Here is a 26,457-nt window from a genome sequence, read left to right as displayed (position 1 = left end):
GAACTGTTACTGGCACACCAAAAAGTTCACAGGTGGGCAGTGTGTGGCAAAAAGGATCACTTAACCTGTTGACATTAGTATGAAGTAACACTAAATTTCTGTTTTTATGAAAATCCTAAGTGACACTAAAACTGCTTCTGTGTCTCACTGGGGACAAAACAGCTCAGCTGTAGGTGCCACTTACCCTTCATGAGTCGTGGTTAGAATAGCTGATGTTGCCGTAGCAATAACTAGACAACCATGGCACATAATAACGCTGTCATGGTCTAAATTCACAAATTTACTGTGCAAGTTTAAATTAGTAGTAATAAAGGGAATATGGTAAGGTTTTAAAGTGCTCAAATAATGTTGCCCTTGATAACAAAGGTAATGCTTTTGCAAATTTCTCATGGAATCTATCCTTGCAAGCAGGTGTTTTAAATTTTCAATGTTTCATCTGACTTCGTCCATGAAATGTGTCTTCAGTTGCTTTTTATGATGGCATTGACAGAGGGGAAACATATTCTTATTATATATTTGGATTCTTTTCCATTGCAGTTTGGCCTTGTTGGCAATTCTTTGGTGTCAAATGATTTTAATTTTCTGATTTAAGGCCTAATTTACTTTTGAGTATTCACATTGGCCCACGGATCTTGGCCCTGAATGAAGTGTATACGCATACAGATTCTATTACAAATAATACTTGTAGACAATGCCAAACATTTGGTGTTTATATAATGCTTTGTATTGTTAGTTCAGTTTAAAGAACATGTCAAAACCTGTTATGAGGCTGACATTGTGCTAGGCACAGGACAATTGTGGTCTATGCCTAAAGGAGCTTGTGGTCTAGCAGGGAAGGGGGCAGAATTGGCAAAAGAAATTGATTAAAGTAAGTGTGATCATGAATAAATGCAGTATGTGGGAGAAAAAAGTAGTGCAGAGAGGTTGGGTGTGGTGGCTCATGCCTGTAATCCCAGCACTTTGGGAGGTTAGACGGGTGTATCACCTGAGGTCGGAGTTCGAGACCAGCCTAACCAACACAGAGAAACCCTTGTCTCTACTAAAAATACAAAGTTAGCCAGGTGTGGTGGTGCATGCCTGTAATCCCAGCTACTCGGGAGGCTGAGGCAGGAGAATGGCGTGAACCTGGGAGGCAGAGCTTGTGGTGAGCTGAGATCGCGCCACTCCACTCCAGTCTGGTCGACAAAGCCAGACTCCGTCTCAAAAAAAAAAAAAAAAAGGTAGTGCTGTTGATTCTGTTTGGTTGTGGGGTTACAAGATAAGATCAGAGGAGATTTTCATGAAGACACTGACAGTTGAGTAAGATTTGAGCCATAAGGCTCCCCATGGGCCGCCACCCAGGGACAGGGTAGAAGTGGCAAACTAGACATGGAGGGCATAGGGTGAGACATGAAAAAGCATCGCGGGTCTGTGACCTACAAGTTCTTTGGTCCCAACTGCACATGAGCTGTGAATGAAATCACTCCATTTGATGAAAATGATGTAAATCAAGGTGAAATTGAGGGGATGTCAAGGGAGTTGAAGAGTCGGGGTATTCAAGGGTGCAGAGTGGCTCATCACATGGTGCTGAAATTACTCAGGTGGTGACATACAAGGTTGGTCGGATTTCCTTTAAAATGAAGTAGAAGAGGCATTCAAAGAAGAGGCTGAGGATTCATTTGAATTAACTGTATCAAAATCAGGATGCCAGTATGCCCAGGAGATAATTTTGGAGGAGAATTTAATACCGAGCAGGGTGGGTGAGGACACATGGGTTGTAGGGGGCACATAGAGCCCGAGGGGAATCAACGTGTGAGAAAGACATTAAATCAGGACTTGTCTTTTGTCTTCCGTTTAATAAATTTTAACTGAGGACTTATTGTGTGCAGTGTACCATGCTTATTCTTGGAAAACAAACTCCTAAGATAGGAAAGGAGCTACAGGGTATGAATATGGAAGAGTGAACAGCTCATGTCTCTGTGATGGTCTCTCTCCATGAGATACTAAACCCTCAACAACAGCCCTTTCATATTTTCCAGAGTGACTATTATGCAGTAGATCTTAGTGCATATTTACCCATCAATCAGATGAATAGTATCTATTCATTAAAAATTCCTATTTTGCATTATTCATGATTGTCCATTAATTAAACATGGTACCGCAGCATGCAGCTATTTATTATGTTTTCAAGTAACATTTAGTGGCATGAAAAATGCTCATGATATGGTTTTAAAGTAAGAAATGATTTTTAAAATTATATGTACAATAAGATACCAGTTTTATGAGTTTGTGTGTGTGTGTGTGAGAGAGAGAGAGACAGAGAGAGAGATGAGAGAGAGAGAGAGAGATGGAGTGAGGGAGGGAAGGAAAGAATTGTCAAAATATTAGTGATGGCTGTCTCTGGGTCATGAGATTAAACATATTTATTGTTTCATCTTCCAAGTTTTCTAAAATGCATATAAACAATTTATAATAAAAATACTATTTAAAATATTTTTTCTCTAAAAATTAATATTCTGCCTTTAATTTTATATAACATTTATGGTAAAAATGAAAATTCTAGTAGGCCTATCACAAAGGCCTTTCTAGCTGTTTTGCCTTTTTTTGATCACTGTTTATTCTTATGAATTCCTTTCTGATCTTCATTTCTTGCTCTGTGCTGTAAATGGCAATGGCTTAAACATTTTGGTTCACTGATAAACACATCCTCCCCCCACACCTGAGGCAACCATTTTAAAAAAGTGTTTGTGTTCTCTCTTTGTGTCACTGTGCACAGCGTTGAGCTTTGCTGATTTGTCTCTTTGCTGTTTATATCCTTATGGTTGTCATTTTCCATTCCAGTGCCCTTTCAATTTTATTTTATTTGTTATTATCGATTGTATTCTTCTTTTCCGGTAAAATGCTTATTCTAAAACACATCTGCAAACCATTCATAGCTCTGCTTGGATACAGTTAAACATTTCATTGAATGTGAGTATTAAGACTATATTCCTTTGGCATCTATAGGCCTCTCTTTGTAGTCTCTTGGTAAGCAAGTGCAACATTTGGACACAAAATGTCATCCAAAAAGTCATGTGCATAGGTCATAACTGTAGTCTACTGAGTTTAGCATCTGACTATGATGGTTGTTTTTCAAGGTAATTTCAGAAGGTAGAAATGAATGTCAACCATACCTATTTTTCTTCACTCTTTTCCTCCTTTCCTCTTTCCTTCCTTCCTTCCTTCCTTTCCTTTATTCCTTCCTCTCCTTCATTCCTTCCTCACTGGGCTGTATATTTGCAGCTTCCATAATACTCTGCTTATCACCCTTCCTCATCATTCACCTTATTGGAGGTATGTTTATCTCTGTCTCCTCATTGGACTGGAAGCAACTCAAGAGAACAGTCGACATCTCATTCATATTTTAGGCTGTCTCCTGGGTTCACATCATGCCTTGCATATAATTGGTCCTCAACAAGTATAAAAATATATTTTACATTTAATTAAGAGTGACTTCATAGCTTTAGCAATACGAAAGATTATTATATAAAATAGGTTAAATAATTATGCTCTGGGAAACAGGTTTCCATTAGAGAAATAGAGGGGATTTTAAGACAAAAGATAAAAATATATTTTCTAGACTGTAGGGGTAATCAAATATTGTAATAGATTACCAGGGAAGGAGGTAAAATCTCCATCCCTGGAGAGCCTTCAAAATTGGACAGAGAAAACATCTGTGAGAATGGCCAAAGCACTAAACCTGTCTTGAGGCAAGTAGATAGACAGAATGACAAATGGTTCTGTGATTCTTTGATTACTTGGCCTGAAGAAGAGAAGGCTGAGGGGAGAAATTAAAACTACTTCAAATATGGAAAACAGCTATTATTGCTTTCCAGAGGAAAGCAAGTTGAAGGAGCTTAACCTAAAGTCAGAGACTGAGTTTACATTTTATAGTTAAGGATTTAAAGTCAGAGGTTGTGAAAATCTTGTGGAGATCTGCAAAATAAATGATATTGATTTTTTGGTGAGATCTGGAAAGTCAACTCTATGACTCGGCTGCAGTAAAAACATTTTTTACAATACTCTGAATAGAAAGAATTATTCCAATACATTATATTGAGTGCATAGCATTCTCTTGGGAAAGGTAAATTTCTAAAAGTAGTATTTTAAAGCACCAAGCATTTTCACTGTTTTGTGGATAGGAGGGGAGAACTGCGATGATAGTTGTGAATTTCTTCTCATCTCAATGCCTATACAAAGGGCTATGTTAGTAAATCAGTAGCCAAAGGGTGAACAGGAGCTTCGACAGAGCTTTACCCTGCTGGGTCAGCCTTGTTTCGACCACTGAATGTTTTCTCAATGAAAATGTGGAACAACTGGGGGTGGCATGGTAGTGGTGGGTGGGGGGCGGGGCACAGAAATACTATCAACTAAAAAGGGAACCCAAGTATCTATTAAAAATAAGTATTTGATTGTAATTTCATCATTCAACCACACGATGTCACAATTGGATTTTGATTTTTCACTGTGTGTTTGTCTCAATAGATGAAGGCATTTTCAAAGCTGGAGCAGAGAGGTCTGAAACATGGGGGGCAGCAGAAGTCCAAGAAGATGAAGATATTCAGGTTGAGGTTCCAGTCGATCAGGTAATCTCCATGTCTTAAAAAATATGTATAAGCCAATTATACTGTTTTTTTTTCAAGTTTTGTGTTATCTCATACATACTGTTTCTTTACCTGTATGAATTAGACCCTCTAAGGTACTATGTGGCTGATCAATCTTAAAAACATAAAAAAACCCCTCCCATTCTTTCTCCTCATTTAGACCAAGTCTTTTTAAATACAGAAAATGGTATATCCTTAATAGCATTGAGGAGCAAGATGGGATGGGATTAGGTATGAGATAAAGAGTGATAAAGTTTGATACAAAAGAGTATTGGTTTGGGATTTTCATCTGGAAAAAAAGTCCTTACCCACTTAGAAAGGCATTTTTTTTTTTTTAATTATACTTTAAGTTCTGGGATACATGTGCAGAATGTGCAGGTTTGTTACATAGGTATACATATGCCATGGTGGTTTGCTGCACCCATCAACATGTCATCTATGTTAGATATTTCTCCTAATGCTGTCCCTCCCCTGTCCCCCCCACTCCCCGACAGGTCCCACTGTGTGATGTTCCCCTCCCTGTATCCATGTGTTTTCATTGTTCAACTCCCACTTATGAGTGAGAATGTGCAGTGTTTGGTTTTCTGTTCCTGTGTTAGTTTGCTGAAAATGATGGTTTCCAGCTTCATTCATGTCCCTACAAAAGACATGAACTCATCCTTTTTATGACTACATAGTATTCCATGGTGTATATGTTCCACATTTTCTTTATCCAGTCTTCCATTGATGGGCATTTGGGTTGGTTCCAAGTCTTTGCTATTGTGAATAGTGCTGCAGTACACATGTGTGTGCATGTGTCTTTATAGTAGATTGATTTATTATCCTTTGGGTATATATCCAGTAATGAGATTGCTGGGTCAAATGGTATTTCTGGTTCTAGATCCTTGAGGGATTGCCACACTGTCTTCCACAATGCTTGAGCTAATTTACACTCCTACCAACAGTGTAAAAGCGTTCCTATTTTTCCACATCCTCTCCAGCATCTGTTGTTTCCTGACTTTTTAATGATTGCCATTCTAAATGGCGTGAGATGGTATCTCATTGCAGTTTTGATTTACATTTCTCTAATGACCAGTGATGATGAGCTTTTTTTCATATGTTTGCTGGCCACATAAATGTCATCTTTTGAGAAGTATCTGTTCATATCCTTTGCCCACTTTTTGATGGGATTGTTTTTTTCTTGCAATTTTTAAAAAGTTCCTTGTAGATTCTGGATTATTAGCCCTGTCAGATGGATGGATTGCAAAAATCTTCTCCCAATCTGTAGGTTTCCTGTTCACTCTGCTGATAGTTTCTTTTTCTGTGCAGAAGCTCTTTAGCTTAATTAGATCCCATTTGTCAATTTTGGCTTTTGTTGCCATTGCTTTTGGTGTTTTATTCATATGAAGTCTTTCCCCATGCCTATGTCCTGAATGGTATTGCCTAGGTTTTCTTCTAGGGTTTTTATGGTTTTAGGTCTTATGTTTAAGTCTTTAATCCATCTTGAGTTAATTTTTGCATAAGGTGTAAGAAAGGGGTCCAGTTCCAGTATTCTGCATATGGCTAGCCAGTTTTCCCAACACCATTTATTACATAGGGAATCCTTTTCCCATTGCTTGTTTTTGTCAGGTTTGTCGAAGTTCAGATGGATGTAGATGTGTGGCATTATTTCTGAGGACTCTGTTCTGGTCAATTGGTCTATATATCTGTTTTGGTACCAGTACTGTGCTGTTTTGGTTACTGTAGCCTTGTAGTATAGTTCGAAGTCAGGTAGCATGATGCCTCCAGCTTTGTTCTTTTTGCTTAGAATTATCTTGGCTATATGGGCTCTTTTTTGGTCCCATATGAACTTTAAAGTAGTTTTTTCCAATTTTGTGAAGAAAGTCAATGGTAGCTTGATGGGGATGGCATTGATTCTATAAATTACCTTAGGCAGTATGGCCATTTTCACGATATTGATTCTTCCTATCCACAAGCATGGAATGTTTTTTCCATTTGCTTGTGTCCTCTCTTATTTGCTTGAGTAGTGGTTTGTCCTTCCCCTTGAAGAGGTCCTTCACATCCCTTGTAAGTTGTATCCCTAGGTATTTTATTCTCATTGTAGCAATTGTGAATGGGAGTTCACTCATGATTTGGCTCTCTGTTTGTCTATTACTGGTGTATAGGAATGCATGTGATTTTTGCACATTGATTTTGTATCCTGAGACTTTGCTGAGGTTACTTATCAGCTTAAGGAGATTTTGGGCTGAGATCATGGGGTTTTCTAAATATACAATCATGTCATCCACAAAGAGGGACAATTTGACTTCCTCTCTTCTATTTCTATTTGAATACCCTTTCTTTCTCTTGCGTGATTGCCCTGGCAAGAACTTCTAATACTATGTTAAATAGGAGTGATGAGAGAGGCCATCCTTGACTTGTCCAGGTTTTCAAAAGGAATGCTTCCAGCTTTTGCCATTCAGTATGATATTGGTTGTGGGTTTGTCATGAATAGCTCTTATTATTTTGAGATATGTTCCATCAATACCTCATTTATTGAGAGTTTTTAGCATGAAGGGGTGTTGAATTTTATCAAAGGCCTTTTCTGCATCTATTGAGATAATCATGTGGTTTTTGTCATTGGTTCTGTTTATGTGATGCATTACGTTTATTGATTTGCATATGTTGAACCAGGCTTGCATCCCAGGGATGAAGCCGACTTGATCGTGGCTGATAAGCTTTTTGATGTGCTGCTGGATTCGGTTTGCCAGTATTTTATTGAGGATTTTGGCATCAATGTTGATCAGGTATATTGGCCTGAAATTTTCTTTTTCTGTTGTGTCTCTGCCAGGTTTTGGTATTAGGATGATGCTGGCCTCATGAAATGAACTAGGGAGGAGTCCCTTTTTTTCTATTGTTTAGAATAGTTTCAGAAGGAATGGTACCAGTTCCATTTGTTTGTACTTCTGTTCGAATTCGGCTGTGAATCTGTCTGGTTCTGGGTTTTTTTTGCTTGGTAGGCTATTACTGCCTCAATTTCAGAATTTGTTATCGGTCTATTCAGGGATTTGACTTCTTCCTGGTTTAGTCTTGGGAGGTTGTATGTGTCCAGGAATTTATCCATTTCTTCTAGATTTTCTAGTTTATTTGCATAGACATGTTTATAGTATTCTCTGATGGTAGTTTTGTATTTCTGTTAGATCAGTGGTGGTCTCCCCTTTATCAATTTTTGTTGATTCTATTGGATTCTTCTCTCTTTTCTTATTTATTAGTCTGGCTAGTGGTTTATTTTGTTAATCTTTTCAAAAAACCAGCTCCTGGATGCATTTATTTTTTGAAGGGTTTTTCGTGTCTCTATCTCCTTCAGTTCTGCTCTGATCTTAGTTATTTCTTGTCTTTTGCTAGCTTTTGAATTTGTTTGCTCTTGCTTCTCTAGTTCTTTTAATTGTGATGTTAGGATGTTGACTTTAGATCTTTCCTGCTTTCTCCTGTGGGCATTTAGTGCTATAAATTTCCCTCTAAACACTGCGTTAGCTGTGTGACAGAGATTCTGGTACATTGTATCTTTGTTCTCATTGGTTTCAAAGAGCTTATTTATTTCTGCCTTAATTTCGTTATTTACCCAGTAGTCATTCAGGAGCAGGTTGTTCAGTTTCCGTGTAGTTGTGTGGTTTTTAGTGAGTTTTCTTAATTTTGAGTTCTAATTTGATTGTACTGTGGTGTGAGAGACTGTTTATTATGATTTCTGTTCTTTTGCATTTGCTGAGGAGTGTTTTACTTCCAATTATGTGGTCAAGTTTAGAATAAGTGTGATGTAGTGCTGAGAAGAATGTATATTCTGTTGATTTGGGGTGGAGAGTTCTGTTCATGTCTATTAGGTTGGCTTGGTCTGGAGCTGAGTTCAAATGCTGAATATCCTTGTTAATTTTCTGTTTCGTTGATCTGTCTAATATTGACAGTGGGGTGTTAAAGTCTCCCACTATTATTGTGTGGGAGTCTTAAGTCTTTTTGTAGGTCTCTTAAGAACTTGCTGTATGAATCTTGGTGCTCCTGTATTGGGTGCATATATATTTAGGATAGTTAGCTCTCCTTGTTGCATTGATCCCTTTACCATTATGTAATGACCTTCTTTGTCTTTTTTGTTCTTTGTTAAAGTCTATTGTATCAGAGAGTAGGATTGCAACCCCTGCCTTTTTTTTGTTCTTTCCATTTGCTTGGTAAATATTCTTCCATCCCTTTATTTTGAGCCTATGTGTGTCTTTGCACATGAGATGAGGCTCCTGAATACAGCACACTGATGGGTCTTGACTCTTTATCCAATTGGCAATCTGTGTCTTTTAATTGGGCATTTAGCCCGTTTACATTTAAGGTTAATATTGTTATGTGTGAATTTGATCCTGTCATTATGATGCTAGCTGGTTATTTTGCCCATTAGTTGATGCAGTTTCTTCTTAGTGTCGATGGTCTTTACAATTTGGTATGTTTTTCAGTGGCTGGTACAGGTTTTTCTTTCCCATATTTAGTGCTTCCTTCAGGAGCTCTTGTAAGGCAGGCCTGGTGGTGACAAAATCTCTTAGCATTTACTTGTCTGTAAAGGATTTTATTTCTCCTTCATTTATGAAGCTTAGTTTGGCTGGATATGAAAATCTGGGTTGAAAATTCTTTTCTTTAAGAATGTTGAATATTGCCCCCACTCTCTTCTGACTTGTAGGGTTTCTGCAGAGAGATCCACTGCTAGTCTGATGGGCTTTCCATTGTGAGTCACCTGACCTCTCTCTCTGGCTGCCCTTAACATTTTTTCCTTCATTTTAACTTTGGTGAATCTGATGATTACGTGTTTTGGGGTTGAGCTTCTCGAGGAGTATCTTTGTGGTGTTCTCTGTATTTCCTGAATTTGAATGTTGGCCTGTCTTGCTAGGTTCGGGAAGTTCTCCTGGATGATATCCTGAAGAGTGTTTTCTAACTTGGTTTCATTCTCCCTGTCACTTTTAGGGACCCTAATCAATTGTAGGTTTGGTCTTTTCACATAGTCCCATATTTTCTGGAGATTTTGTTTGTTCCTCTTCATTATTTTTTCTCTAATCTTGTCTTCATGCCTTATTTCAGTAAGTTGATCTTCAATCGCTGATGTCCTTTCTTCCACTTGATCAATTCAGCTATTGATACTTGTGTATGTTTCATAAAGTTCTTTTGCTATGTTTTCCAGCTCCGTCAAGTCATTTATGTTCTTCTCTAAACTGGTTATTCTAGTTAGCAATTCCTCTAACTGTTTTTCAAGGTTCTTAGCTTCCTTTCGTTGGGTTAGATCATGCTCCTTTAGCTCAGAGAAGTTTGTTATTACCCACCTTCTGAACCCTATTTCTGTCATTTCATCAAACTCATTCTCCGTCCAGTTTTGTTTCCTTGCTGGCGAGGAGTTGTGATCCTTTGGAGAAGAGGCATTCTGGTTTTGGGAATTTTCAGCCTTTTTTTTTGCTGGTTTATCCTCATCTTTGTGGATTTATCTCCCTTTGGTCTTTGATGTTGCTCACCTTCCAATGGGTTTTTTTGTGTGGATGTCCTTTTTGTTGATGTTGATGTTATTCCTTTCTGTTTGTTAGTTTTCCTTCAATCAGTCAGGCCCCCCTGCTGCAGGTCTGCTGGAGTTTGCTGGAGGTCCACCCCAGACTCTGTTTACCTGGGTGTCACCAACAGAGGCTGCAGAACAGCAAAGATTGCTGCCTGTTCCTTCCTCTGGGAAGGTTTGTCCCAGAGAGGCACCCGCCAGATGCCAGCCAGAGCTCTCCTGTATGAGGTGTCTGTCCACCCCTGCTGTGAGTTGTCTCCCAGTCAGGAGGCCCAGGGATCAGGGATCCATTTCAGGAGGCAGTCTGTCCCTTCACAGAGCTTGAGCACTGTTTGGGGAGATCCACTGCTCTCTTCAGAGCCGGCAGGCAGGAACGTTTAAGTCTGCTGAAGTTGTGCCCACGGCTGCCCCTTCCCCCAGGTGCTCTGTACCAGGGAGATGGGAGTTTTATCTATAAGTCCCTGACTGGGGCTGCTGCCTCTCTTTCGGTGATGCCCTGCCCAGAGAGTAGGAATCTAGAGAGGCAGTCTGGCTACAGTGGCTTTGAGAAACTGCAGTGGGCTCCACCCAGTTCGAACTTCCCCGTGGCTTTGTTTACACTGTAAGGGGAAAACCACCTACTCAAGCCTTAGTAATGGCGGATGTCCTTCCCCCCACCAAGCTTGAGTGTCCCAGGTCAACTTCAGACTGCTGTGCTGGCAGCGAGAATTTCAAGCCAGTAGATCTTAGCTTGCTGGGCTCCATCGGGGTGGGATCCACTGAGCTAGACCACTTGGCTCCCTGGCTTCAGCCCCCTTTCCAGGAAAGTGAATGGTTCATTCTCACTGGCGTTCCAGGCACCACTGGGGTATGAAAAAAAAAAACTGCAGCTAGCTCAGTGTCTGCCCAAATGGCTCCCCAGTTTTGTGCTTGAAACCCAGGGCCTTGGTGGTATAGGCACCCAAGGGAATCTCCTGGTCCGTGGGTTGTAAAGACTGTGGGAAAAGCATAGCATCTGGGCTGGAATGCACCGTTCCTCATGGTACAGTCCCTCACCGCTTCCCTTGTCTAGGGGAGGGAGTTCCCCAACCCCTGTGATTCTTGGGTGAGGCAGTGCCCCACCCTTCTTCGGCTAGCCTTCTGTCGGCTGCACCCACTGTCTAACTAGTCCCAGTGAGATCAGCCGGATACCTCAGTTGGGAATGCAGAAATCACTGGCCTTCTGTGTTGATCTCACTGGGAGCTGCAAACCGGAGCTGTTCCTATTTGGCCATCTTCAGAAAAGCATTTTTTAAAAATGCCATTATATTCTTGCCTTTAGGGTCCTTGAAATTGTTTTGGTTGGAATTTGTTTTTCATAAAAGAATTGCCTGTATACATGTAAGTCAAATATTTGCTATGTGTGTATTGATTTTCTTTCTTAAGCCAGTAGAACACTGTACTTAGGAGTTGTGTGTGTGAGAGTATATCATACATGTGCTTATAGAAGGGACTAAGTAGTGTTAATTTTTGCTAAATGATGGAAGAAATAAAAGTCAGCTATGCTTTTTAATGTAATTCATCAAGCTTTCTTACGATTCTAAGTGAAGGATTGGAGTTTAGGTGAGGAGGGGGAAATGATAATCCCAGATTCGGGAATGGGGAGAAGTCACTAGGAACTGCCACTTGTCCTCTGACTACTGTATGATTTTATTTTTCTAAAAGCAGACTTCACTATCCAACAAATTCCATAGGTGATCTTCTCAATTGTATTTGTCTTAACAGTGCAGCAGTGATATTGCTGCTTGATGATTCCACAGGCATTTTCTGCAAGTGTTGCCTTCCTGATGAAAAGCCTAACGTGGTAAAAATCATGCAGATTTCAAAAATCCAATTTATTATCCAGGATTAGTTATAACTAATAATTTTTCATAAACTCCAGTTATAGGTATTTTTTTCCTGAGGGAAAATGAAACTTTAAGTCTTCTCTGAAGCCGTGATTAAATATTATATTTTAAGACAAAGAAGAGTGACCATCATGTATATACAACACCTGATAGCTGCAGAAACCATGACTAATTTGTATTCCAAAGTCAAAATGTCAAATATTAACAGAAAATCACAGTCTTATTAGCAAAAGAGAAATCTGTTAATCACTTATTTAACAACTTGCAAATCTCTGAGAGATATTTCTTTACTTTGACGTTTGAGGATCCTCAGGAAGGGGAGTTGGGAGGGAAAATTGATCTCTGATAACACTCGAACAGCCTGGGATGCATGTCTGCAGGGCTTGATTTCTTATTTAACTTGTGAGTGCTAGCTTATCAAAATGCAGGTATGCAGGAGATACTGAGAAATAGATTGGCAAAAGCTGGGCAGTATCAACAAATTGGTGTGTGCTTGAAGAAACTAAAGCCAGGTAACCAAAGATTAGAATTACTTTCTTCTTGGACTCTCTGTCATAACATTGGGATTGTCTAGTTTATTTGTTCGATACAAGGTGCTTATGAAGTCAGGTTACAGCCATTCTGTATGGTCTGCTGACGTTTACATCCTAAGCAGCTATATTATAAATGTCATGGAAAACTAAAAGTGTGGAGAAATTAGTTGAAAGTCCATTAGTTTCGTTACAGTAAGACCAACTCTGTAACAGCCCACAATGGTGATCTGGATTAAACAGTAGCTACCTTTGATTAAGTACCTACTGAGTGCCAGGCACTGGACTAGGGATTTTTATTTCTCTCGTTTAATTGTGAAAACAACCCTGTAAGATAGGTCTTATTGGAGCTGGGTGTGGTAACTCATGCCTGTAATCCCAGCATTCTGGGAGGCTGAGGTGGGCTGGATCACCTAGAGTCAGGAGTTTGAGACCAGCCTGGCCAACACGGTGAAACCTGGTCTCTATTGAAAATACAAAAAATTAGCCAGGCATGGTGTCGGGCACCTGTAATTCCAGGTAATCAGGAGGCTGAGACATGAGAACTGCTTGAATCTGGGAGGCGGAGGTTGCAGTGAGCAGAGATCGTGCCACCCCACTCTAGCCTGGGTGACTCTGTGAGACTGTGTCTCAAAAAAGAAACTGGATACGTCTTATCAGTCTCATTCTAGCTACCTGCTTACCTATCTACCTATCTATAAATACACAAAGGAAGTGAGCTCATGAGGTGCCATTACTTGCTCAAGGCTGTACCACCTTAATTAGAGGAAATGGGACTTAAATGCAGTCCATCCAACTTAAGGGCAGAGGAGTGATCTGAGGAGAGAGTATTACATAAAAAAAGCCAATTATTAACCCAGAAAGGAAAAATAAAAATCCTTATTAAGACAGGAAATATAGTCATTGTATACTACTTGTTATAGCTAGAAAAGATACTTAAATACACTCTCTCTAAGGCCATTAGCTAGTTCATGTCTTTGGACTGTTGTCCTGTCATCTAAATGATTTGTGTTGTAATTTTAGTCCAGGGGCCATGAAGAAGGAAGTTGTATGTGCCTGTGTGTGTGTGTATGTCTATATGTAAGTATCATGTGCAAATTGGACAAGTTATTTATCCGTTCCCGAGAAGCAGATTAAGTTTCAGAAGTCAGTGTCAAGGCTTTCATTGGGAGACCATTCTTCATGGGTCTGTTATGATTCTGCCCATCTTGTGAGCAGAGGCACTGCTGGCCTTTGTTCTGGACCATCTCTTCAGGGATGTTTGTATAGTGAATGGCCTTGGAAGACAGAGAGGGTGATTTCTTCTGGAACAACCATTCTCAACTGGTGGTGATTTTGCCTCCAAAGGGATATATGGCAATTTCTGGGACCACTTTTGGTGTAATAACTGGGGGAGTGCTATGGGCATCTAGAGGGTGGTGGCCAGGGCTGCTCCTAATTATCTTATAATGCACATGACAGTCTTCACAACAAAAAATTCTGCAGCCCGGAATGTCAATAGAGCTGAGATTGGGAAACTCTGCTCTGGGGCAAAGGCCAGATTTCCTTACTGTCCTATATAATAAAGACAGTGTCTCCCTATGGTGCACAGGTCAGGCAAGTTTACTGCCCATTGTAAAAGACTTAATCCCATTTACTTGTACACTTAAGAGTGGTTAAAGTGGTAAATTTTATGTAATGTATATTTTACTGTAATGACAATATTGGGAAAAAAAGTTTGGATTCCCTAAGCTTGAGGTGCTTCTCCTAAAATGCAAACTAATGTGTGCATACCTTCTTATCGTGGGAATTGGGCCTTGGGTGCAAATGCTCTTTTTGCTACTGCTATTGCGTGAGCCATAAAGTCCTTTGTCAGTGACTCAGTAGTTTCATGTTTCCTGCCAGCGCCCATGAAACGGTAGCAGGCTAACTTGTCTCTTGCTAGCAGGGTACAACTTCAGACCTTTCATAGTCCTTGATAGCCTCTCCTGGTACCATCTAGCATGCGTGTTTGTGTGTGCACATACAGGTGTATTTGCATGTTTATGTTATGTAATGTGGAATAAACCCAGCTAAGAAAGAGTCTGAGCTCTGCCCCAAGGTCCAGACTCTTTTCATTAGTTAGAGACAAATTAATGATGATGGACCTGGTAGTACTTCCAAACCTATGGAAAAACAGAAGAATGTTCACATCCTTGCTTGCATTTAGGGATGCCAGAACAAATGTCTTCTCTTAGAGGTGAGTTTAGGTCTAATAAGCCTAAGATACTCTTTCAAAACTAACCTGTTTTGTGTATGCATGTTCCAAATCAATCTGGGATTGGCCATCAGCAGTGGAACAAGTGCCTGATTAACAGATGCCTGTGATTGCTCTGGCACTGATGACTCTGTGTCAATACGTTCCATTTATAAGATGGTGCTTTTCCAAGCTAAGGAAGTAAGAAATGAGTCTGCTCCATTTTAATTAAGTAAACGGCCCCTAGTAATTAAGGATCAGGCAAGAGAATTCACCATCTCACAAACACAGACCAATAACTATGAAATAACCAAATGCACAATTGTATTTTTGGAGTTCCTTTAATTTGACAGAACCAAGTGGAAGATGGAAATAGTAACTTTGGAGTGATTTTGGTTTGTTTTATTGCTTTTCCTGTTTGTAGTTGGTTTTGACTAATAAAATAACGAGAATTGAAAAACGTTTTTATGCTAAGTAGTTTCATTAAATAGCATTTAACCCAGCATCATGAACATTAAAACAGTAAAATAATTTTTTTAAATTGGAAGTTGTGATATATACTTTCTTATTTATTTAACATTTATTTTTAATCAGAATTATACACGTTTTTAAAAGTTAATCAGTTCAACAGAGATTATAACAAAAATAGCAACCATTTGCCACACCCCTCCTCACCACAATTCCTGTTTCATACAGTTAACTGATTTGAACTAGTTCAGCTATTTCTCGTGGAATACTGCTATATTCCTAATCCCCTCCCTCATTTTAATACCTCTGAGGTACTTGGTTCTTATAAGTGAGGGTATCTCATAGTTTAATTTAAAATGATTTTAAAAATTAATTTAATAAACTTTTTAATTTAAAAAATTCTTTTGTTTTTAGATGACATAAAAGAATGGTGATCCCTTTAATTTGGTGGTATCTCAAATTTGATAAAATAAATCTTGATTTTATTTGTTTTGATTTATTAACTTTCTGGATTTATCTTGCTTTGTATTTATCTTGATTTTGTAACTTTTTATGTAATTACTATGGAAGATGACTATTTAGATTTTTTCCCAAACTCTTCCTCCCTATCAAAAATAGGGCCACATACATACAAACACATACAGATGCCTTTCCCTTTCTTTTTTCTTTCCACTATAATTTTGTAATACTTTTGGTTAAGTTAATATCTGTACATTATTTCTACTATGTAAGTATTATTCTTAGTTGAACCATTTAGTGTACTGTAGTTACATTTCCTTTCTTAGCCCTTTTTCCCTCTTGCCCAGGTTAATAATTGCCTATTTTTTCACTTGCTTTGTTTTCTATGTACCTGTTACTAAGCCATCTCCAAACTCCGCAAGAACTTACTGTCCTCTTGATACATTCATATACATTCAGTGATACTGAAATCTTCATTTTATTTTTTTCTCAGTCCCTCTGGTCAGCTGCCTCAAGCTGGTAAGCTGTTCTCTAGATCTGCTTTTCAGAGTTATCCTGGTATTTTTCTTCACTATTATTTTGAGAATTTCCTTTGCTTCCTCGGTGGATGGTTCTCTTATTTTTTTTTGGATTCTATGTCTTCCTCTATCTTGGTTACACCTTCATTTTTTGTGGAACTCATCTCTAGTTGCCTCAAGAGAAAAGATTCATGGGAGACTCATTTTTCTGAGGCTTTGCATGTCTGAAAATATCTTTTTTTTTCTCTAATCAAACTTTTCTAAGTATGGCGAGGTAAACAATTCTAGGTTTGATATAATTTCTCTCAGAATCGTGAGGCGATTCCTCAATTTTCCTTTGCATTCAGAATGATAGTTGAGAAGTTTGATGGCATTCTGTTTCTTTGAATATAACCCTTTTTCCTTTCTCTGAGGGCTTTTAGACTATTGTCTTTGTTCCCGGTGTTCTGGAAATTTCCAATAATGTGTCTTGGTATAGGCCTTTTTGCTTATTGGACTCGGTACTCAATGGGCTTTTTAATTCTTAAAATACGTGCTTTCAGTTTTGGAAAAAAAATTGTTTCTTTGATAATTTTATTCTCTTCATTTCCCTACTCTTTCTAGAAGTCCAGGTATTTGAATATAGGACCTCCTACAGTGATTATCTGACTGTCTCTCCTATTTTTCATCTCTGTGGATTCTTTTTTAACTTTCTCACTTAAAAAAAAATAAAAGCCTCAATTTTTATCTTCCTTTGATTATTTCCTAGTCATTTTATTTTTAACATCTAAGAGCTCTTTCACATTCTCTGAATATTCCTTTTTTAGCATCCTATTCTTGTTTTATAAATGTGATATCTTCCCTTTTCTCTCCAAGGATTGATGTTTTATTATTTTACACTTTCCTTTCCTGCACTATGTTTTTTTTTTTCCTTCCGAGTTTCTTCTTTAGTTTCTTTGTCTCTTTCTATGTTTTGATCTACTGTATCCATATCAGAGTCTTTTCTTGGCTGTCTGGTTAGATTTGAGAGTGAGGTATTAAGGACACACTGTGTACACAGGGAAGTTGTCCTGTAGGTTGATTGCTTTTGGCCATTTCATTGGCAGACCTCCTGCAATTTTTAGTATCTGTAAGTATTGCTCTTTTGGGGTCTATATCCTTTGAGAGGAATCTTTCAATCTTTTGCCTTGTTGATAAGAACCTAGCTGTCAACATTTTGGTATCTGACTGTGAGAAAGAGGCATGGATCAAGAGATTTATTCTCAGTTTCAGTGTAGTGCCCTTGTTCTCAGCTGTACTTGAGTCCAGTTTCCCTAAGCTTAGTTCAACATCTCTAGATAATAAACCTCCCGTATTTCTCAAAGGAGGTGATCTCAGGGGATCTATTTGCTTCTTTTAAAGACTCTGAGCCAATTTTTAGCCACAGTTATCTATGCCCCTTATTTCAGAGGCAGATGGTGCCTCCATCCCCGAGCCACCTTTAGGTTTTTAAGCATGCAAAGGCTTGCTTCTTGGCTTCCCTTTCTACAGTCTCAAATTTTTGCTTCCTCAGGTCTACCGTCATCCATCCATTTGCCTCACATTCATTTGCTTTACTGTTTCCCAAATTTTGTGGTTGATATTCCCTTTCCACTCTTCTGTGTCCTTATGGGTTCATCCTTTTAAACTTGACTTGACTGATGCTTCAGAGGGGCATCAGAAGGGAGCTAAGAAAAAACTCACATTTGTGGATCACAAGGTCAGGAGATCGAGACCATCGTGGCTAACATGGTGAAACCCCATCTGTACTAAAAATACAACAACAACAAAAAAAAAAAAAAAAAAAAAAGCCAGGCATGATGGCGGGCACCTGTAGTCCCAGCTACTCAGGAGGCTGAGGCAGGAGAATGACGTGAATCCGGGAGGCGGAGCTTGCAGTGAGCTGAGATCACGCCACTGCACTCCAGCCTGGGCGACAGAGCCAGACTCCATCTCAAAAAAACAAAAACAAAACAAAACAAAAAACCTCACATTTGTTAAATCTGCTGTGTTTAACCAGAAACCACTTTCATAATGATCCATTAGAGCTGTTTTCCTAGAATCCACAATAGGGTAGCCTGTGAGCAGATTTTCTATGAGTGAATATTCTTTGGCTGTTACAGGGCTGAGAACATCTACATCTCTTTAGTAGGCCATGTGTTCTTCAGACTTCCACAGGCTGCAGCACCCCTATGTCTATCATCTGTCTTCAATTATAAATTTATGTTTTATGACCTGCCCCTGGGATCATTTGAGCTTGTGACTATTGGTCTACACACACATAATATAATGCCATTTTAAAGAATCTGCAGCTTAGGGGCTGTAACCAGAAATAGGTTTAAAAACCAAATATGCCCGTTGCCCTAGTTTTATTCTCCAATGTTCTGACTTGGTCTCATCATTGACTCTACCTGCGACTAACGGAGAATCAGCAGCTACCTGCAGCTCCTCTTGTGAAAGGCAAGCAAGGTGAAGAACTTTTTGTCTTGCTTTTCCATATATGATAAAATAGAACGATAAAAGAGGCTGTTTTCTGTGACAGGTCCCCCAAATCGACTTCAATGAAATGCATTTACTAAACAGAATTATAAAATATTTAGAACCAGAAGGGAACTGACCTAAGCTTCATATGTTGCCATTGAAGAAACAAAGCCCCACAGTGGAGAAAGCCATTTTCCCTCAGAGACATGATCCGTTGGTAGTAGAATTAGCACAGGGGTCCTGTCTTCCAGTTTGGTCCTCTCCCTGTACATCTTAAAGAAGAGAAGTGAGAAGATTAGGGGCTTCTAATTAACCCATAAATAGCAACATGTTCTGAGGGCCACTCAGCCTTCACTGCTGTCTCTGAACTAAAAGAGATTATGTGTAAATGGTATATTTATCATTCTTTATTTTCAAGTCATATGCTCTTACTGAATCATATTCATATTCGGCGTTAACAAGCGTTGCGCACAGCTGGAAGGGTTAGAATGAGAATGATCAGAGTTCTTTATTTATGCATCGCCAGTAAGGCTTTTTGTGGCATCATGTTTGTAGATGGGTGTTTAAATGATAGAAATGGTGTTAAACATTAAAATGTAGCCCTCAGGGATTTCTGATATAAATGAAAGAAAATCAACATTTACTTCTAACTCGAGAAAATTTAATGGGGCATATTTTTATAATGATGATTAAATATTTTCATGCCATCCAAGTATGTTTTCAGTTTATCATATAGTCTCATATGGGTGTCACAGGAACTGGTGGGGCTTAAAGGGACCTAGGTGAGACAGCTTCCAGGTGACTGACCACAGCTTCACTCTTCTGTGTTTACAGGGTCATGTGTCTGAATATAACCATCCCTTTTGTAGGTCTTTGTGGCTTCAAATCACATTTAAACCTTTATGTTTTTTTTCTGTGAAAGTAAGCCTCTGAAAGCTGAAAGCAAGAAGTGGTACTTTGCTATCATAAAAAATTGAAACTGATTATTTCAAAACACCTCATTCAACTTGGATAGGAGATGATTTTAGTTTCCATGGGAACAGAAATAATAAAAACAAGTACGATAACTTCTGTATTTTCAACATCTATGTCTGAATTCTGCCATAAAATCCACAGAAATATCTTCTACCCCAAAACCTATAACAAATCCACACACTTTCCCAAATTTGAAACGTCGTAAATGTTACATGGAAAAAAATGAACATCTAAGGTAGTCTTTTTCATTTTTATTGATCTCCAATTTCTAGGTCTAGGTAATTTCAGAGAGAAAGAACTAATGGGTGGGAATGAGGAGGAGGGTTGGGTGGTGAGATAGGATATCTTGACTAAAAAATTCTAACTTGTGCTGTTATTTATGATAGCATAGGCCTTAAACATTAAAATAATATTCCTCAGGAATTCTGATGTAAATATAAGAAATATCACATTTACTGCTAAAGTGGGCTGGACATCAGCTGTGGTCTCTCTTTAGATGCCTTTCCCCATTTCTGATTTTTGTTCCCTGCTGTTACTGTCAGAGGTGTGATATGAGTTGAAAGTGTAAGTCATCCAGGCAGCCCCATCTGCCTGTGGAAATACCTTCCAAGTAATTGATGCTTTCAATATTTTGCGGCTTATTTCCATATAATTTTCATATTCCATCTTCTTTCCCCTTACCACTCAGGAATCCTGAGTTAACCTTAGTAACGGCCTGCATATTCTCTAGAAAATCTGAATACTTAATGATTTCCCCCGAGCTGTCCCCGCTAGGATGTAGCCAGCGATAATAACTACCAGACCTTTTCTGTCTTCCCATACAAATCAACCATTTTCTCAGAATGTCAGTAACAAAATAAATAGCAAGATACACATGGAGGCAAACTCAGGCAAAATGCACTCAAAATGCCAACGCTGGTGTCATGTTGTACAGCTTTTCTAATAAGAAATATTAAGAGCAATTTCTTATAATAAATAATGTGTTTTTTTGAAGGTAGAAGTCCTGACTTTCTTATAAAAACCTAAGGGTACATATTGTCTGTAATTGTATATATATTTTTAATATGTGTAACATGCCCATTAATCTGGTTGCATTCTGGATGTGTGCCAGAGAGGCTGTGAGGCTGGAATCAGCTAGGTTTAAATGAATTCTGCGATCATTGTTTATACCATTATGTACATCAGCTTAATGAGGATTTAAGATAGAGTATAATGAATACCCTTTTTTGACTCCAGTGAAATAGAAGAATTGTGCTTTATAAAGAGTATAGCATTACACAATTACTCATAGGCATGACCTAGTCCTGAAATTTCAAGATGTATGTACCCCTTAGAGAAACAATTTCTATCTGAAAACAGGTTCTCTTAAAAATTTTATTCACAAAATTGACTGAAAATTGACATAAATGTCAGGGGGATGAAGACTTTGAGCATTAAATATAAAAATATAAAATATGAAAAAAACTTTCTGATTTATTGCTTTTGCGATGATGGGTTTCTTTTTATAACATTGACTCTTAATAAACAGTGGCATGGTGATGTAATTAGAATAAATCTTGTAGAACTGTGTGGCCAGAAATCATTCTGTCAACAGTCTGTCCTTCCATTGTCTTCCAACTTTCAGTAAACTGAGTGGTAATTTTTAAGGTAAAAACGCCACCTTCATTTAATGAGGCATGATTTTGGGGCTGTTAACCCAAAATGATTTTTTAAGTGGTATATTCATGAGCATATTGTGTTATATGTGATTTACAGCCCTACTATGCACAGTGTCATCTGGGGACCAGCATTGTCAGCATCACCAGACCTGAGAGAGATGCAGAGGCTCTGAACTTGTGACTCACACTTTGCATTTGACAAGATCTCCAGGTGACAGTGAGGCACTGGTCTAGGAGCCACTAGGCTGGAAGTAACTCTTGAACATAGATTGAATTTAACATAAATATGTCTTTGCTCTGTACTTTATCTTAGGAAAATAGTTATTACAATCCAATGGTTAAATAATTCAAATCCTTCTGTCACTACTTGGGGAATTTTGGACAAGTTTATCTAATTCTCTATGCTTCAGTTTCTTTATCTGCAAATTAGGATCATAATCATGTTTTTCTTAAATAATTGTTGTGAGGTTAGAGTAAATATGATAATGCATATGACGTGCTTAGGCCATAGTACCAGGTACTTGGCGAGCTCTGGATAAATGTGAACCTTGTCATCAGTGCCTTCCTGAAGGCACATATGAGGCTGACTTTTATCTGTGGGAGGCATATTTGTGTCTTTTTCAAGATGAATATCCGGAGTCAGTGGTGATAGGAACAAAGATGATTAACAAAAAGCCCTTACTTCAAGAAACTTCCAGAAGACCTCCATAGTGCCAGGGATGATATTTCCCCATTATTCTATAATCATTCCAAATATTTTGGGGGTATCTACTTAATAGCAATTTATGTTCACTATTTTTATATTGCACACAGAGAATAACTGCACACCATGGTTAGAATGTAATAGAGGTATCTTAGCAAGTGTTAGGAGGCCACAGGTGAGGAGTGACGGCCACCTGAGGGAGCAGGAAGGCTTTCTGGAGAAGGTGGCTCTGCCCATGGGGAAGGAAGGGCATCCTGGATGAAGGTGTAAGGAACAGCATGAGTAATAGGATGGCACAGCCAGTGGCCCAGGGCTCTTTTCAGTTTCCTCCACAGCGGACTCTCCCCACTCCAAACTTCTATCTGGTAAGGTCTGGGTTTGGCCTTCTTTCCCTGCCACATCTAGCCAGCCCTCTTTCCATTGTTGAGGAACCCAACTTCCCTATTTTTTAAAGGAAATAGGGGAGGGATGGAAGAGTGAGGGTGTTGGGAAGGGAGGTGAAAGAATATGAATATGAGCATGTGTGGGGCTGGGGAGGGAAAGTATTAGTATATTAGTTTACTAGGGCTGCCATAACAAAACACTGCAGACTAGAGGGCTTAAACAGAAGACTTTTATTTTCTCACAGCTCTGGAGACCCAAAGTCTGAGATCAAGGAGTTGGCAGGGTTGGTTTGTTCTCAGGCCTCTCTTCTTGGCTTGGGGCCCACCCTCATGACCTAATTTTAACTTAAATCGCCTCCAAATGCAGTTACTTTATGAGGTACTGGGGTTAAGACTTCAACATAAGAATTGGGAGGGAGGGCACAATTCAGCCCCAAAAAGTGAGAAGATGGGGTTTGTCTCTGATTTGATGCTGCTTAACAGATGGAAAGGATAATATTCAGGGAGCAGAGTCAGCTTTTCAAGTTTGAGTCTGTAAGAAACATGATCAGTGATGAGCAGAGTGGGGAGAAAAGCAGAGACATGGCTCCCAGGTCAGCCCAGCAGCCCCTCTGCCTCATTATCCATTGGTTATAGAGTAGAGGTTGGCCTTAGCCAGGCACCTTGTTACCATGGTTACCAGGTTTTCAGCTACTGACGACCACTGTTCTTCAATAAGAAGTTGTGTCTGTGTGCGCACGCATGTGCACGCAGGTATGTGTGTTTATGATGCTGATGAAAGATAGTTTCATCTACTGTCCATGTAACCCTTGGCAACTTGCTTTACGTCTCTGGTTCAATTTCCCATTCTATACAGTGGAAATAATAATCACATCTGCCAACAGGTTGGGAAAATGAGAAACTGCATGTGAAATGTGAAAGTGCTCTAAGAAGCACAATATGCTACCAAAAATGTTTGGCGTTATTTATTACATCCGTAACTGGCTACTGCCAACGTGTCATTCCAATGGAAGATAGAGTCATTTGTGGCTTAAATGCACATACTAATTTATGGAAATTATCCTTGTTTAATATCTTTTGTTTGTACATTCATATTCCTTTTGCAAGTATTAATAGATAGCAGTTTGGAAACAACAAAAAGCTATTGGATGGTCAATTTGTTGTGAAAAATGGATGCCAAGGAACTTGGAAGCAAAGAATAAACATAACTGAGAGTGAGGATGATTAGTCCATGTGAATCAGACCCAACAGTCTTAATGGACTAAAAGTTCCCAGGGCTGGTGATAGCTCTGAGTTTGTGTGAGGGGTACCAGATTCCTCTTTAGTAGTTTTGCTACAGCACAGTGAGAGAGGAGTAAAGGGGATGGAGGAAGGGTGCAACTTATTCCTCCTTTGCCTCTTGTATTTCTTTTTTATCCTAAAGAATAGTTACGTAGAGGGAGTGCCCTTTTCCTTCTTTGCAGACTCTCACCATAGTATAGATTTTATCTGTGTGTGTACGTGTGTATGTGTGTGTGTGTGTGTGTGTACGGATGGGTGTAAAACCCAGTGTTCCTTCTGGGGATGATTTGATTGATGTATACACTGGAAACATCTTTAATAATTTAATGTCTGCTTCAAAGGAGATTACACCAAAAAGCACATTGCTTTTCATGTATTCATTACAGATCTGTCATAGCAGCATTTTTTTTTTTTGCCCTGAATTGTAGTGTCATTGTAATAATAAATTTTGTTCCAGACTCAGGATATTTTAAAGGTTTCTAAGCCTTTTAACGAATGTTACCATCTTATTTAAATTGATCAGATTGGTATTTCAGCACCATAATCTTGCATTTCTTAAAGTTGAGCTAACCAGATGTGGCTTCATTTGATGACTACTAAAATAGCTGTGCTGGGAAAGTCTAATAGGAATAATGGGATGAAAGCGTAATACTGCTTGTTAGTACTGGTGGTAATAATGACTACGAGACAGGGCCTGAATTTAGGGCCAGTTGTCTTCTTCCCTAAAAAGAAATTAGGGTATATACCAGCCCTTTGCATTAAAAGGAGAAAAAAATGTATATGTGTTTGGGAATTCTGGATAAAGAAAGAGGTAAGGCTGAGAAATATAAAACTAAAAAATAATATGTTATTATTTTGCAGTTTTTAGGTATAAATTCAGATGTCATGAGAGGAAAATAGACATTTTCTTACTTAGATGTGACCGCCTTAACATACTTCCCCAAGCACTGGTAATATGTTCTCAGAGAGGCGAGGACCATATCCAGAATCCTAAGCAATTACAGTAAATTAGGAGTTTTTTGTTATTATTTTATTAAGAAATGCTACACAACTTCTCTTTAAAACTAAAAACAAAGTTGTTCTGAATAATAGGGCAAGTTTAGGCACAGTAAGGATCAAAACCATTTCTAGGAGAGTGATTTATCATTACCCATTTCTCAGAGGTAATTTAAAAAGAAATCTGTTCCTATTGGCCGTTAGTACTATAGTATTTCGGGAGTTTTGTTATGTACTGCTTCAGGTACTCTGCTAGACAATTCTAAGAATGTTTCCTTCCTAGATGACACCAAAAGTCAGTGATAGAAATGTCCAAAATATTTTGTTTTCAGGTCAGTAATTCCTTTTTTTTTTTGAGACAGAGTCTCGCTCTGTGGCCCGGGCTGGAGTGCAGTGGTGCAATCTCAGCTCACTGCAACCTCCACCTCCTGGGTTCAAGCAATTCTGCCTCAGCCTCACAAGTAGCTGGGATTACAGGCATGCACCACCAAGCCCAGCTAATTTTTTGTATTCTAGTATAGACGGGGTTTCATCATGTTGCCCCCAGGGTGGTCTTGAACTCCTGAGCTCAGGCAATCCTCCTGCCTCAGCCTCCAAAGTGCTAGGATTACAAGCATGAGCCACCGTGCCCAGCCTCAGGTCAGTAATTCTTTAAACAGTAAAAGTAATATTGCCTACTGCAGATCTCATATTTTCTGGCCATTGAAAGTACACATGAGTGTCCTTACAGTAGCGACTTGTTTGCTTATTAATTTGAGAAAAGATACTAGGACTTTGGGACAAGACTGCCTTTGGTTTACACCTACCTGGTCACCTGCCCTGTGATGTGGGAAGTGTGATGCGATTTCTCATTTTCTCTGTTTGTTTAACAGGTATAAGAAACATAACTCATAGGGCTATTGTGAGAGTTGCATGAAATCCTGCGTGTGATGTTTGGCACAGAGCGGTGGTCAGCCTTTCCACTTCCATTTGCCCCTCCTTTCTCACCTGTCACTACTTGCAAACACTGTTGACACAGAGTTGTAGAAGTCTCTATGGCCAAATAACCCACCGGGAAGCACTCCTTTCCTGACACATGCCCTTAACTGCTTCTCGCCTCATGCCACATTGTAATGTGATTTGTTTACACATCTTTCCTGCCCACTGTGCTCTTCACTCTTTGATCTCAGAGACAGTGGTATTTATCTCTGAATGCTGGGAACGCTCAGTACTGCTTAATACAGTTGGGTGCCCTTGGCTCAGTCACTGAAGTCATGAAGCCTGAGAGTCCATTATGTGTCTCTCAGAGTCCTACAATGACCATGTACATCATCCTGCAGAGTCCACGGAAGGAAACTTGTCTCTGGGCCAAAGGTCCACAGGGGTTTTACTGGCTTCTTCTGACTTGTTCATGGGGAGCTATCCACTGTGTTTTCTCTGAGCTGGTTTACTATACTTTCTTCCCCCTTGGAAGTCCCCTCTCTGTCTTAGTGTCTTGGTAAAGGAAAACTCTAGACTTCCTGGTGTGGACTCCTTTCCTGAACTCCCTAGAATTCCTTGCTCTTTAGTAATGCAGAATGTAATCTTTGGCTCATTACATTTCCCCTGCTCCATTTTATTTCTTTTCTTTTCTTTTCTTTTCTTTTCTTTTTTTTTTTTGAGATGGAGTCTCGCTCTGTCACCCAGGCTGGAGTGCAGTGGTGTGATCTTGGCTCACTGCAAGCTCCGCCTCCCGGGTTCACGCCATTCTCCTGCCTCAGCTTCCCGAGTAGCTGGGACTACAGGCACCCACCACCATGCCCC

The 26,457-nt window shown here is 39.2% G+C and overlaps 1 protein-coding gene across 2 annotated transcripts in view; it reads left to right on the top strand.

Annotated features, from left to right (window-relative positions):
* Positions 1 to 26,457, top strand: part of DCDC2 (doublecortin domain containing 2) — a 221,097-nt gene that overhangs the window by 183,187 nt on the left and 11,453 nt on the right. For both annotated transcript variants that reach the window (XM_030929633.1, XM_010365302.2), the window contains one exon: positions 4,504 to 4,604. In XM_030929633.1, coding sequence (XP_030785493.1) covers positions 4,504 to 4,604 — 101 coding nt within the window. The remainder of the gene's footprint in view (positions 1 to 4,503; positions 4,605 to 26,457) is intronic.

Source organism: Rhinopithecus roxellana, chromosome 4 (genome assembly GCF_007565055.1).
Source record: "Rhinopithecus roxellana isolate Shanxi Qingling chromosome 4, ASM756505v1, whole genome shotgun sequence".
Classification (NCBI taxonomy): domain Eukaryota; kingdom Metazoa; phylum Chordata; class Mammalia; order Primates; family Cercopithecidae; genus Rhinopithecus; species Rhinopithecus roxellana.
Note: the sequence above shows the minus strand (reverse complement) of the source record. Positions and strands in the feature narration are given on the sequence as shown.